This window comes from Bos javanicus, chromosome 16, assembly GCF_032452875.1.
Source record: "Bos javanicus breed banteng chromosome 16, ARS-OSU_banteng_1.0, whole genome shotgun sequence".
Classification (NCBI taxonomy): domain Eukaryota; kingdom Metazoa; phylum Chordata; class Mammalia; order Artiodactyla; family Bovidae; genus Bos; species Bos javanicus.
In genome coordinates, this window is record NC_083883.1 from 43,016,987 (window position 1) to 43,032,521 (window position 15,535).

A 15,535-nucleotide genomic window follows, 5' to 3' on the forward strand; every position below is an offset into this window, starting at 1 on the left:
GGATCACTTGGGTACCAGAATTGACATCATGTGAAATGCTGGATTGGTTGAATCACAAGCTAGAATCAAGATTGCTGGGAGAAATATCAACAACCTCAGATATGCAGATGATACCACCTTAATGGCAGAAAGCGAAGAGGACCTAAAGAACCTCTTGAAGAAGGTGAAAGAGGAGAGTAAAAAGCTGGCTTAAAACTTAACATTCAGAAAACTAAGATCATGGCATCTGGTCCCATTGCTGCTGCTGCTGCTAAGTCACTTCAGTCGTGTCCGACTCTGTGCGACCCCATAGACAGCAGCCCACCAGGCTTCCCGTCCCTGGGATTCTCCAGGCAAGAACACTGGAGTGGGTTGCCATTTCCTTCTCCAATGCATGAAAGTGGAAAGTGAAAGTGAAGTCGCTCAGTCATGTCTGACTCTAGCGACCCCATGGGCTGCAGCCTTCCTCTATCCATGGGATTTTCTAGGCAAAAGTACTGGAGTGGGGTGCCATTGCCTTCTCCGTTACTTCATGGCAAATAGATGGGGAAAAAATGGAAACAGTGGCAAATTTTATTTTCTTGGGCTTCAGAATCACTTTGGATGGTGACTGCAGCCATGAAATTAAAAGACATTTGCTCTTTAGAAGAAAAGCTATGACAAACCTAAATAGCATATTAAAAAGTGGAGACATCACTTTGCCCACAAAGGTTCACATAGTCAGAGCTATGGTTTTTCAGTAGTCATGTATGGATGTTAGAGTTGGACCATAAAGAAGGCTGAGCACTGAGGAAATAATGCTTCCAAATTGTGGTGCTGGAGAAGACTCTTGAGAGTCTCTTGGACTGCAAGGAGGTCAAACCAGACAATCCTAGAGAAAATAAACCCTGAATATTCATTGGAAAGACTGATGTTGAAGCTGAAACTCCAATACTTTGGCCACCTGATGAGAAGAGCCAACCCATTGGAAAAGACCCTGCTGCTGAGAAAGAATGAAGGCTAAAGGAGAAGGGAGCAACAGAGAATGAAATGGTGGGACAGCATCACCGCCTCAATGGACATGAGTTTAAGCAAACTCCAGGAGATAGTAAACGACAGAGGAGCCTGACATGCTGCAGTCCATGGGGTTGAAAAGAGTCGGACATGACTTAGAGATTGAACAACACCAACTTCCCTCTTTGCACAATCTCATCTTCTGCCAGTTGATCGGGGTCAATTACTCCTGCCAACTTGGTGGCTCTTTTCCTTGCCAGCTGGCCTTTTGGTACAAGGAATCTGAAATGTCCAAGTGGCTGATGTAGGCTAAAGTCTAATGACCTCTTACTTGGAACTCAGGTGAATGTGTTCCCCATCAGGGGACCAGCACAGACTTTAGACCCACAAAGCTTAACGCTTCAGGGACAGGACACATACGTTTCCTGAGAGTGTACTAAGTGAAGCCACATCCGCCTTGACCCCTTAGACTCCAGACTCATATATTCTACCTACTGGGGACACAGCACCAGATATCAGTCATTCATTTGGGATGTGTGTCATGTGCTGGAGGGTGACTCTCCAAACTCACAGGGTGTCATCTAAGCTGTCTCTCTCAGGTTGATCAGATGCTTCAACTCTCCCAGGACCCAGAAGCACACTGAAGCTATTTTTTGAACAGTGAATCATTTTTCACTGCAGATGGCATGGCCTTGTTCCAGAACTCTAGGGATCTGTGTTGTTAATCTCCTATCAGGACGTGCCATAAACTCCTCCTAGTGTCTCTCCCCACCACAGATACGTCTGTTATCTGTGTCTGCTGGGTCACATGACCCAAGTAGCAGAATGGCTTGTATGTCAGTCAGGAGCTGCTGCAGACTCTTTCCTGCCTTAAGCCCTTGCAGAGCTGGCAGCTCTCCATGTCACTTGGTGCAATGGGTTGGCAATATTTACCGAGTGTGGTATATGCTGCTTAAAGAAGCTAAAAAGGCCGATCAGATGTTGTGTTTCCTTCTGATGTGGGGAAGGTACAGGATACAGTCGTTTGTCCATTCCTTTGGAGGAGGGTGTTCTGGCATGCCCCAAGCCACTGTACCCCTGAAAGGTTCACAGATATAAACTCCCCGCCTTATGAAGTGTATCTATCTTTTCAAAACCTCATATGTGTGTGCCACTGCTTGCTCTTCTGGGTCCATTGACATTATGAACAGTTTGATGTTCTACAGAAAGATGGGATTCCCTGGTAGCTGGTAAAGAATCCACCTGGAATGTAGGAGACCCTGGTTCAATTCCTGGGTCAGGAAGATCCCTTGCTGAAGAGATAGACTACCCACTCCAGTACTCTTGGGCTTCCCTGGTGGCTCAGATGGTAAAGAATCCATCTGCAATGTGGGAGACCTGGGTTCGATCCTTGGGTTGGGAAGACCCCTGGAGGAAGGCATGGCCACCCACTCCAGTGTTCTTGCCTGAAGAATTCCCAAGGACAGAAGAGCCTGTCAGGCTCTCCATGGGGTCACAGAGAGTTGGACATGACAGTGAAGCACAGAAGGATGGGGTGGGCCAGATTCCTTTAGTCCAGGCTTCCTCAGCCTTGGCACTATGCACATTTGGACCAGGTAAATCTTTCTTTGAGGGGCTGTCCTGTGCACTATAAAATGTTTAACAGCATCCTTGACATCTGTCCACTAGATGTTCATACTGTACCTAACCCCATCCTCTCCTCCAGTTCTGACAACCTGAAGCATCTCCAGACATTGCCCAATGCTTCCGTTGAGACCCACTATTTAGCACTATTTTATAGCAGAGGGTGGCAAAGTTAGCATGTGCGTAAGACAGAACTGTCCATGTACACTGTTATCCATCCCATATGAATGCAAACTGCTTCTGACCACCCTTCCTGATAGAAATGGGGAAAGAACGCATTTGCCACATCCATGGCTGCATACCATGTAGCAGAGACTGTGTTGATCTGCCCTAGCAGAGATTCATACAGCACAGCAGCTGCAATCAAGGCTACTGCTTGGTTGCACTTATGGAAATCCACTCTCCATCTTTCAGAATTCTTTTTTTTTTTTTTTTTTTTGCAGGGCCAAACTATTGAATTGAATAAAGTTAAGAAGAGGATCACCACCCAGGCATCTTAGGTCTTTAAAGGCAACACTAATCTCCTCCTGAGGTATGATATTGGGGTTTGTTTGTTTTGTTTTTCCTTGACCAAGATGAAGGACTGTTTCCAGCTTCTATCTGGTCTTCCACCCTTGAATTCTTTTGACAGAGTAAATTACATAACCCTCTTGTTGGCTGCCCACCTATCTTGCCCTTAGGGAACCATTTTCTGTTATTAACTATCTTTCTAGCTTTCTTAGGCCAGGCTCCCTGCCTGCCACTCTGACCTTGATGCTCACTGCAGTCATTTTTGCCCACCTCATTTTCAAAGTTTAAGTTCCACCAGCAGACCACTATGATTTCAGGATCTCATCATCCCGCTTGCTATCAGGGATCCCAATCCTGTCACAGCATCTCCCATTGTCAGCCTTGGCTTCTAAAGGACACCATCCTGCCATCAGCCCTCTCATCAGTTCATTGCATAACATTTGTGTCCATGGACTGTCCATGGATTGTTCCATGGCTCACCCACAGTGAGCAGGTGGGGTTTCTGGCTTCATGCAGGAGAGCCATGTCAGTGCCAACTTTCCTACTTCCCTGAGCCTTTTGCTATGTCCCCCCACTATCTACCACAGCAGTTTTGGCATTTCCAGTTGACTTTGTGTGAGCCCTTTTTTTTCCCAAGCTTCCTAGCATCAGGTTAGCAGCGTCTCCTGGGGCCTCTGCCAAGTTGTTGGCTCCTACGTCCTGGAAGAATGCTCCCATGTGGATGCTGTCTCCCCATCCATCTTCATGTCCCATTGCCTCTCACCCAGGAACCCTCCAGATCTGATCTAACCCACAGAAGCTCTTCTGATTTCTGCCAGTACCTGTCCACTAGATCCTGCAAGCTCTTAGTCCATTTCTCCTGTTAGCATAATTGGATTATATTGAAACAACTTCTGTTACTAAGGTTAGGTGGCCAGACCAGAAGGTGGAAAAACTTACTGCCTTGCAAGCCACAGGCCCCTGCTTGATCTCAAGCAAGCGGGGAGTGCCTGCCTTTGACAAAGAGGATTGGGCAAGCTCTGCAGGGACCAGAGAGTTTAGGAGGATCTAGAGGTTCAAGATTTTCAGTGTATCAACCCAGATGTCCCCACCCCTCTAATTATCTATCAGTGACCCACTCTTTCTAATCAGGATTCTGACCTTGGAGTAGCTGACTTGCCAGAGTTGAGAATTCAGTCCTCTCTGTAGCTCCACTTATAATGAAATAGGCCTGATCCTCAGCTTCTGCTGTCCTCAAGCTGCAGGAGATGAGAGTCTCTTGATGTATGCTGCCAAGCAGGCTCTCTGGATTTCATGCTTCACTTAAATTGGTGATTAATCACCCTCAGCCTCTCATAGTCTTTCTCTCTTACATTGATAGCTGCCCCATCCCCAGCAATAGTGATCTGACTCCCTAGTCCTTGTAATGATTACATCCTCCAGCCCTCTCAAATGCCTGAGGTATTGTATCCACTAATGCATTCCCTTCCACGGATTCACCATTCCAGTTCCCTACCACTGACAGTTTAGCAACTGCTAATTAAGTTGAATAATACAGTTCAAAAATCCTATTTGAAAGCCTGCTTCCAATAACTTCTTTCAACACCGTCTTCAATCAGAATTCACAGGTAAGGATTTCAGTAAAGGAGAAGAATAGAATTGGGCAGAGAGAGAAGTAGGACTGTGATGCAGTGATAGCAGAGGCCCCAGATAATATTACAGGGAGCTCTGAGGCTCAGATGGCCCTTCAGAGTTGTCTCAAATCAAAGAATCTCCTTCAAGCCTACAAGGAAAGGCACTATCGCATAGAAGTGGAAACTGAGCTCAGAGAGGTAAAGTGCCTTGCCCAAGATTACACAGCTTTAAATGTGGAGTTGGAATCTCTACCCAGAAAAATCTCACTTTAAACAGCTCCTTCCAGCTTGCTCCCCACCATCTCTTAAAATCTTGCACTTCTCTGTTGAATTTTCTGCATCTCATCAACAGAAGAGAAGAGAGAGAGAAAGAGATTGTCTGGGAGGTTCATAGCCAGGTCTGGGTGTGGCAGTCACCACTTCTACCCACATTCCACTGGCCAGAACTTGGTCATGGGGTCCAGGGCCCTGACACACAGCAAGCTGGGAAATGTAGTCCAGCTGTGTGCCAGGAGCAAAGGAGAAAGCTTTTAGGACCGTTTGAGCCACAGTGAGGAACCTGGGTCCCCAATCTCAATAGGGAGCAGTGCAGAGAGTCTACAGACACAGCCTATCTGTTTCATTCCTTTGCTGTTCTCAGGCTGGGGGCCCAGGACTGCCCACAGATGAAGTCCAGGAGCTCACATAGGTGGTAGTGATGGAGAGTGAATTGGGAGGTTTCTAAGAGTCCCAGTCTATCCAGCCCTGCCCCAGGATATCCCTAAGGAGCAGCTTCCTCAGAGGAAGCTGGAATCCAGGTTCATGGGTGTTCAGAGGGACCTGGAAGGTGGAAGCTGCTGCTGCTCCAGGAGAAGGGAGAATCGAGGCCAGGGGATGGGGCCACACAATCCACCTGCCCCTGGTGAGCTGTGAGCCTTCCAGCAGCCCAGGAAAGGTGGGCACTCACTGATATCAGCTTGCCTTGTTCCCAGGGGTTCCTCACTCTACTCACCCCACAGTATTAAGATGGGGGACAGGGGCTCAGAGAGCAAGCTCCCTTGGTGGGCCGGAGTCCTCCACATGGTGGATTGGAGACAAGATACCATTCCTCTCTCTTCCGGAGCCTCTGGGGGTCCCAGGTTGCTTCCTGTCCCTCCTCCCATGAAAAGACATGATACAGTGGGTTAAAGCCTATGAACAGTCCTGCAGACAAGACACTTGTTTACTTTTTATATCACCAATATTTCCCAGCCTCATTTCAAAAGTTTGGAATTGAAAAATACTATTTTACTCAGACGGTAAAGTCTGCCTGCAATGTGGGAGACCTGGGTTCAATCCCTGAGTTGGGAAGATCCCCTGGAGAAGGAAATGGCAACCCACTCCAGTATTCTTGCCTGGAAAATCCCATGAATGGAGGAGCCTGGCAGGTTACAGTCCATAGGATCACAAAGAGTCAGACACAACTCAGCAACTGAGCACCCACAAGGTATAGATAAAACCTAGCTATCCATCTAAATGGCAACCTGGATATGTGCAAGCTATGGGCCCTTTGCCAATCTGAGCCACCAGGAAATGGAGCGCATATGAGACTACCCAGCACATGGGACTCGTTGATGGATCACACAGGATGCTGTGTGTGTTTGTGTGTGTGTGACTTAGCTGGTGGTTTAGAAAATGTAACTCCTCTGCCTCCTCCCCAAGGCTCCGTGTCCCCAGGGAAGACCCCAAACTCCCATCCAAGTGATGTCATCAGAACTCTGCAACCTGCTGCCTTTCCTGGATCAGAAGGTTCAACTCAGCCATTTTTGCTGACAGCTGGAACCACCCAGAGCTCCGAGACAAAGCTGGAGTTTCACCCCTTCCCTCATTCTCCAGCAGCCAGAAACACAGCTGTCACTCAGCCTCCAGCCCCAAGCCCTGTGGACCAGTTCCCATCTCTGGTCTCTCACCCACCCCCAACAGTGTGGGCAGGAAGCTTGATTTCCACGGGCTCTCCTGGCTCAGTGCCCTGATTACGGCAGCCGCTGAAGATGGCCTGCTGACAGTTTGATTACCAGCGACCTTCGGAGCCAGCTGGGTTGGAAATATGATTTATAATCAAATTACAGGGAATTCTATTGCAAGAAGCCTGGAGGACTGCAGCAGGCACCCTCCAAGGCAGTCTCCACCCCACTCCCACCACCTGCAGCTGGTTTGCCCACCGGGGAAATGGGGGCATTGAGAGACTTGAAAGAGTTCAGACCAGGTCAGATTAAACCTGAGCTCTAGCTCTTACTGGCTGTGTGATCTTGGGCAAGGGACCTAACTCCTCTGGGCTCAATGTTCCCATCTGTAAAATGGGAATGAAAATAGTACTACCTCAGGCAGTTATGTGGGACTTATACGCAATCGTCTGTGCAAAGTGCTTGGCACAGTGGAGTCACGCACTCAATAAATAGGAGTTCTTATTAGTAGTAAGAGAAGCGGAGACCAGGGACAGTCAAGCTGCCCTAGTGTCAGGGTTTCCTGGGATTTAGGCCTGCTCTCACCTTGTCTTTCTGCAGATGATTATTTATGGGCCTTGCAAGCAGGGGGCAGGGGACCAGAAAAGGTTGGCTATCCATCAAGCATGGAATCCATTCTGTATGGTTGGTACCAGGCCAAATTGCTTGTGAATTCTTTTAAATATCAACTATGTCATGAGCCCAGGGGACAATGAATCTTATAAACCCTGTAGTTAGCCACTGATGAAGTGGGTCTCCCCAACTCGTAACAGAGGGGGCCTTGTGCCCCTCATCCTGGGCGGTTAAGATCAAGCTTCTGTCTGGGTATAAAATGGAGCACATCTGAGCAGGTGCTGAAATGAGTGGGTCACGGTGACCCCAATAACTGTCCTAAGCCAGGAATAAAAAGTCTTCTTGAGTAAGGGCAGAAAAACCCTGGGAGCTGAACAGGAAGGCTATCTCACCTGGCCCTGAGAGCACCCTTGTGCCCAGGACCCAGTTAGGGAGCTTAGGGGTTCCTCATCTGGGAATGGACTGGGGCAGGGTAAGAGGCAGGGAGCACAGAATGGGGAGGTGCTCCAGGGCCGCTGTTAGTGCATCTCATGGCAGCCACGCTGCTGCCTGGAGCACCCAGACTTGATGGTGGGAAAGCAGGTGGGGCGGGGATGCCAGGCACACACACAGAAACACACGCATACACACATACACACACACACACACACCTCCCCCATACCCATGCACACCCTGTCACACCTATCAATGCACACACCCACACCCCACACATCCATACACACACAATACACACATTCATGCACAGTCCCTCCACATACACACCCATCTTTACACACACTGACACACTACACCACAAAACTCTTACACACACACACTGACACACACCCCCACTTACACACATTCACACACACACATTCAGAGAGGTGTTGATTGGCCAAGAATACCTTAAAAAGGTCACCAAGACTTTTCTGGTTAGTGTGAGAATTAATTAAGATAATCCTGGGTCAGTTGTAGCTCAATAAATTATAGTTACTATTAAACATGAACTACAGAGGCTTATCACAATTGTATATATATATATATATATATATATATATTTATATTTATAATCTTTTCCCAAATCCATAAAGTATGGTGTTCATTATCTAATATCTAATTGATCCTCTTTAAATTTTACAGAAAGCCAGGTAGGGTATGTATAAATATATATGCACATCCATCACAAATGTCGATTTCCCTTTGGAAATATTATTTCTGTTCCATGAGTTCAATGGTGAAAGGCTGGTTTAGCAGTCCTTTTAAATCTCCAGCTTGACCCTGGTATATGCAACAGCTTTTCCAGCCTCCTCTCCAGCCCCCAGCCTGCCCTCACAGGCAGCCGGTGACCTCCATTCCTGCTCACAATTCCTGCTTCCCGGAGGATGAGACCTCTGGCTCTCACCCCAGATTTTATGCTTAGCTCAACCTCAGCTCGTCAAATCAAATTAACAACCTCGTTGTGAGCACTCCTTTGGGTCAGGCTTTTATTTCTCTCTCGCCACCTTGTTCCTAGCCTTCCTCCTGATCCCAGGGAAGACATTCTTCCTCCACCAACACTCCTCGTCTGTTTCCTTTGCAAGCTCCTCTTCTGTCACCAATCCTCCTTGTAACTGGAAGCTTCCCACCAAAACTGAGCCCTCCACACACACTCTCCTTTTTTATCTTCCAAGGGTCAGCCATCCCCCTAGCCTTTTTTGTCCTGGTCTTCGTCACTGCACGCAGGCTTTTCTCGAGATGCGGTGAGTGAGGGATACTCCCCAGTTGTGACGCTCAGGCTCAGTGGTTGTGGTGTAGGGGCTTGGTTGCCCTGCAGCATGTGGAATCTTCCTGGATCAGGTCTCAAAACCAAGTCGCCTGCATTGGCAGGTGGATTCTTAACCACCGGACCACCAGGGAAGTCCCTTCTAGCTTTTTAAGCCTTGTAAAAAAAAAAATTTAAACACTACATTTTAAAATATGAAATAAATAATTCCAAATGGTAGAAGTGACTTAGGCAGAAGCACACAGCAAATTGATGGCAAAACGTAAGTTACCCAACAATCCCCCTCCTAGGTATAGACCCAAAAGAAGAAAAAAGGGACTCAAGAGATACTTGCATATTCACAGCCACATTATTCACAATAGCCAAGGGGTTGGGGTAGGGGGGACAACCAAGTGTCTATCAACAGATAAATAGGTAAACAAAATGTGGTATCACCATGTGCTCGAATATTATTCAGTCATGAAAAAAGTCCTGACACATGCTACAACATGAATAAACCTTGAAAACATTAAGGTAAGTGAAACAGGCCGGATACCTAGACACAAAAGGACAGCGTGACTCCACTTATTTGAAATATTTAAAGACAAATATCTCTATTTGAAATCCATAGAGACAAAGTAAAATAGAGATTCTCAGTGTCCTGGAGGGAAGGAATGGGCAGTCATTGTTTAATGGGTACAGAGCTTCTGTCCAGGGTCATGAAGAAGTTCTGGAAATGAATAGTGATGATGGTTGCACAATGATGTGAATGTACTTAATGCTACTAAAGTATCCACTTAAGAGTAATTAAAATGCTAATTTTTATTTTACATGTTTTACCATAATAAAAAAAATTTAAACAACATAGTTAGATGACCTGGATACAATTACTACTCTGCCATTAATTAGATCACAAGTCACCTGCTTCCCAGACTGAAGTGCATAAGAAATGTCAGTCACTAGCTATCGATTCCCAGACCCTTGTGTCCAGACCTCAGTAGCCACATTTCACCTTGCATCATCAGCTACTCCCAGGCTCAACTCAAAGAAGGTTATGCTCAGTCTCTTTAAACTTGGAGCTCAAGTTCCCTTCTGCTCTTTCAGTAGGTTCATGTCATCATTCTTTTAAATACCTACCCTATTCACCCCATTTCTCTTATTATTACCTCCTCCTACCCCAGCTCACATAACTTCTGCTTCAGCCCCTCCGTTGTTTCTCCACCCCTATCTACAGCTGCTGTGGACACCATTGTCAATCCAATCAGCAAATCTCAGAGCCAGACGGAGTCCTTCCCTTGTTAACCAACAACAATAAAATAGCCAGTAATTTTACCGGCAAAATTGGTTTATTTGGGAGCAGTAAAGAATTGCAATTTAAGGCATGCAACTATGGTGAACCACGTGCAAGTTGTTAGGCACTGGAGAAGAAACTCTTACAGAGGAGGAGGGGAAATGAGGTGGGACTGTTATAAACAAAAGGTCCATTGGAGGAAATTAGGAGTTTGAAGTATAGTGTCTTTTCATTGGCTGAATTGTGACTGTCTCTCCTTGGCTGAGTTTTCGACAGGCAAGGGGAAATTTTTTCTTCTCCTGCTGGTACTTAGTAGAGTCACTTTCTGCTGGAGACCCAAATTACTTGTCTTCCTGTTGAGATCTGTATTGACCTTGAATGGCGCTTGCATGATAGCTCCCCTTTCTGGCCTTCTGATTGCATTTTAGTGAGGTTTCACCTTATTAATTTTCATATTTCCCCCTTTTGATCAAGATACTTCTCCAAAAGCATCAACAGTGAAGAGCCAGGATTTTTTGTCTTGTTTTTTGCTTTGTTTTGTTTGTTACCAGCATTCAATGGCCTTTTGTCCCTCAGTGCCAGGAAGAACCTTTACTGGGCTCCATGTCCCACATCAGAAGGAAAAAATGCAGACTAGAAAGCTATGGTGGTCACATTTGAGTAACAAGAAGGGATGGAAGAGAGATATCTCAGGCATTTCCCATCTAAGGTCTGTATCTTAAAAAAAGTGACTACAGCAAAGTGGAGTGAAGTCGCTCAGTCGTGTCCAACTCTTTGTGACCCCATGGACTGCAGCCTACCAGGCTCCTCTGTCCATGGGATTTTCCAGGCAAGAGTACTGGAGTGGGGTGCCATTTCTACAGCAAGGGCGCACTTAAAACTGAAGGAATTAAGTCTTTATGAAGACACACTGCAGGAATAAACAAGAAGTAATTAAACAGTTTGTTATCTCAAAAGAAACTGTTTAGAACCAAATGTTTTGTCAATATTTGTAAATTCAGAGACCATGAATTTGGATAGAAATCCAGAGTTTGTTTATAGTCTGCATGAAAGAGAGAGACTTGTGTGAATCTAAACCTTCTCGCAGGCCTTGTCCAGACATCTTGGGAAAGCTATCTCATCAGATGTCTGCTTCAATTCTGGGAAATCCTTACCTTCAAGTCACAGATGGTGTATAAGCCCAGTCTCAAGGTCTGGTGCTGCTTTTAGATGTTTCATGTGTATCCAGGAATCTATTCCCTGCAGTTTGTCGGCGCAAGTGTAGGTTCTCAGTGCCTGATAGGGGCCATTTTAGTGAGTTTAAAAACAGTCCTTCTGGAGGCGTCTTTTCCAATAGATGAAATCTCCAGGTTGAAAAGTGTGATGTTTAAGGTTCTCCTCTCCTGAGAGTGCACTGTGAAAAGATTGCTCTTTTAATGCATGGCTATTTGGAATTAAAGCAATTAAGTCTTTACAATATTGAGTTTTATCTTCTTTTATCAGCTGCATATCAAAAGAGGCAGGGGCCAGGAGCATTGGGTGATCTGTGACTAAAAGGTGAGTGTTCCAAAGGGAATGGGTTTGAGATTGAGAAGGACTAATAGCAACACTTTGGGCCAGGGTATTTGGAGGATCTTTACAAATTTTGCCAATTGGGTCTTAACAGTGAGATTAGTACATTCGGCTAACCATGAGAACTGAAGATAGTAAGCACAGTAAAAAAAAAAATTTATAAAACCAGCCAAACAGCACAGACTTGTTGAAGCACCTGACCAGTAAAATGAGTTCTACGATCAGTATAAAGTTCAAGATGGTTTCCCACGGTAGGGATAATCTTTTCTGAAAGATTGCCTCTTCTAAATCTGTAGCCACAGAAGAAGCAATGGCCTGTCTGCAAGGGAAGGCTTCAGTCCAGTGAGAAAATATACAGACCATGACTAAAACATATTTATATCCATGAGATGGACACAGCTATATGAATTCCATCTGCCAAACCTCGAATGGCTCATTAAGCAATTCAAGACGTCTGGGAGGAGTGCAAACAGGTTTCTCTGGCTTATATTTTGGACAGATGGGACAAGAGGGCAGATACTTTTTATGGTCTTATTAATATTTTCCCACCAGTATTGGTTCATGGATGCTGTCTTTTTGACAGTGTCAGGCAGTGCTGGGGTGTTTTGTAGTGAAGGAGAGGAGAAGAGGAGCAGGGCTGAAGTTAGTAAATGTGAAAGGCTTCTGTGAGGAGCAGTCAGCAAAAGAATTTCATACGACGTGTGGCAACTGACTAAAAAGTGTTGCTGCTGCTGCAGCTGCTAAGTCGCTTCAGTCGTGTCCAACTCTGTGCGACCCCATGGACTGCAGCCTACCAGGTTCCTCCGTCCATGGGATTTTCCAAGCAAGAGTACTGGAGTGGGTTGCCATTGCCTTCTCCTGTAACTGCATGGTGATACACCAATTCAACTTTCAGGAGGGCTTCCACTACATGGGGTACAAAGGTGGTTGAATGGAATCCCATGATTATCTCTTTAGTGGCCTTAACCAGAGGGCAGTGGCAGGAAAGGGTCTGAGGCAAGAGAGATCCCTATGCCATAGGGTCCAGCTGTTGGCTACAATACTCTACAGGTCGATGATGGTCCCCTTGTTTTTGGGTGAGTGCTCTGAGAACAGTCCCTTTCTTCTCATATACAAAGAGGCAAAAGGGAAGCTGGTAATTAGGATGTCCAAGGGCAGGTGGTCTCATTAAGTTTTTCTTTAAGTCTTCAAAGTCTGTGTCATCTTACTCTCCTCAATTAATAGGGTTGAGTTTGCTGGGTTTTAATAAGCATATAGGGGTGATCATAAGAGTGAAATTTGGAATCCAATTTCAACAGTAGCCATATAGCCTGAGGCAATTTCATAATTGGCGCTTAGTCTTTGTTTTGTTTTCTTAAATTTTAAACTCAACTTTTCATTTATTTATTCATTCATTCTTCTTTCTTTTTTGACTGTGCCGGGTCTTTGTTGCTGCACGGGCTTCTCTCGAGTTTGGCAGATGGGGACTACTCTCTTGTGGTGTGCAGGCTCCTCATTGTAGTGGTTTTTCTCGTTGGGGAGCACTCTGGAGCGAGTGCTTTGTAGTTGCGGCATGTGAGATCAGTAATTGCGGCTCCCAGGCTCTAGAGCACAGGCTCAATAGCTGTGCTCTAGATGTGCTCCAATGTGCTGCATGGGCTTAGTTGCTCCACAGCTTGTGGGATCTTTCCAGACCAGGGATTGACCCATGTCTGCTGCAGTGCAGGCAGATTCTTTACCACTGAGCCACGAGGAAAGCCTGGTGCTTAGTTTTTGATTTGGGGAAGTTCAGGATGCTAGGAAGCCTATCTGGATCCAAACGCAGTCCCTGTTCTGAGATCAGGTGCCCTGTATACCAAACCTGAATTTAAGCAAACTGAAATTTTCTTTGGAGATTTTAGGCCCCTTTAAGGCCAAATTCTTAGCAGGTAGATGCTGTCTTCCTGTGAGGAGGTTTGAGAAGCAGAGCATAGGAGCAAATCATCTATATATTGTAAGAAAGTAGAACCTGTAGAAAACTTTACATCAGCCTAATCAGTTTTCAAGATTTGCAAAAAGTAATGACTTTCTGTGAAACCCTGGGGCATCACTGTACAGGTATATTGTTGTCTGTCCCAGGTGAAGGCAAAAAGATATGGGCTAACCTTATCAAGTAGAATACTGAAAAATACACTGCATAGATTAACTACAGTGAAAATTTTAGCTTCCAGTGGGAACAGATGTCAGTAGCATGTGTTCATTAGGAACAACAGGGTGTTAGAGGATGCACGTTAAGTCGCTTTAGTCGTGTCCAGCTCTTAGCAACCCTATGAATTATAGCCAACCAGGCTCCTCTGTCCATGGGATTCTCCAGGCAAGAATACTAAAGTGGGTTGCCATGCTCTCCTTCAGGGAGACCCAGAGATCGAACCTGCATCTCTTAAGTCGCCTGCATTGGCAGGCAGGTTCCTTACCACTACTGTCACCTGGGAAGCCCTGTCAAAGGATAAGAATGCTTTTGTTGCTCAGAGGTCATCCCTTGGGTTTTCTCACAGGTAAAACAGGGGTATTAGAGGGATTCAGTTCAGTTCAGTCGCTCAGTCATGTCCGACTCTTTGCGACCCCATGAACCACAGCACACCAGGCGTCCCTATCTATCACCAACTGCCAGAGTCTACCCAAACCCATGTCCATTGAGTCGGTGATGCCATCCACCTATCTCATCCTCTGTCGTCCCCTTCTCCTCCTGCCCTCAATCTTTCCTAGCATCAGGGTTTTTTCAAATGAGTTAGCTCTTCGCATCAGGTGGCCAAAGTACTGGAGTTTCAGCTTCAACATCCGTCCTTCCAATGAACACCCAGGATTGATCTCCTTTAGGATGGACTGGTTGGATCTCCTTGCAGTCCAAGGGACTCTCAAGAGTCTTCTCCAACACCACAGTTAGTGCAAGGGATAATGAGGCCATGAGCCTTGAGATCCTCTTTCATGGGCTTTATACACTGAAGGAACTTCTTTACTTACTGTTGTTGTTGTTTAGTCACTAAGTCATGTCCAACTCTTTATGACCCCGTTGACTGTAGCCTGGCAGGTTCCTCTGTCCATGGGACTTCCCAGGCAAGAATACTGGAGTGGGTTGATAGGAAATTGATTAATTCTTGGGAGAGGTTTGAAGCGATCTATTTGAAACTTGATGGAAGGTGCACTGTGGATTTCACCAATACCAGTTGGAGATTTTTGCCAACTGAGGAGTGTGATAACTGATTTGATAGGGACAAATAATCAGTGTTTCAAGAATCAGCTCTAGGACTGTCGGAAACAGAAAAAAGATGTCAAAAGATCATTTAATTTACCTGGCTGGGTATTTTGACGGGTACTGTCAAATTTAGAATTATTTCCCCCTTTTGGGAGAAAGGAATTCTTGCATAACACTCTTCCAAGAAGCCTTAACCTAATAATGAATGGAGGCAAAGGAGCTAAGGAGAAAGGGTGTGTATCTCTCAAAGGGCCCAAACAAAAGGGAAAAGGCTGAGAGGCAGGAGCCTGTTGAGGGTGATTAGAGACCCCCCTATCTGAACGGTATTAGTTCTCTGCAGTGGGGCTGAGCACCGAGAGTGTGGCTCTGCTCTCAGTAAAGACAGAAGTTCCTTCCTAATTTGGAGAGATGTTTCTTCAAGCTGATTAAGAGAGGAAATTGTGAAGAGCCTCATAGTTCCTTGGAGCCCCCTCATTGGGCCTCAGGAGGACGTTGGAAAGGCTGATGAAA

General features: G+C 45.9%; 1 protein-coding gene across 2 annotated transcripts in view; it reads right to left on the reverse strand.

Moving 5' to 3' along the window:
* Positions 1–8,312: 8,312 nt before the first annotated feature.
* UBIAD1 (UbiA prenyltransferase domain containing 1) overlaps positions 8,313–15,535 on the reverse strand; it is a 95,988-nt gene continuing 88,765 nt past the window's right edge. Inside the window, exons 3-4 of one of the 2 annotated variants that reach the window (XR_009729947.1) lie at positions 11,418–11,656; positions 8,313–11,173 (exon numbers count right to left, since the gene is read on the reverse strand). Coding sequence is in view for 1 of the 2 variants with exons in the window: in XM_061382734.1 (XP_061238718.1) it covers positions 11,563–11,656 (94 nt within the window). In the remaining variant the exon portion in view is untranslated. Of the gene's footprint in view, positions 11,657–15,535 lie in introns of both variants that reach the window. The other variant, XM_061382734.1, reaches the window with a different exon arrangement.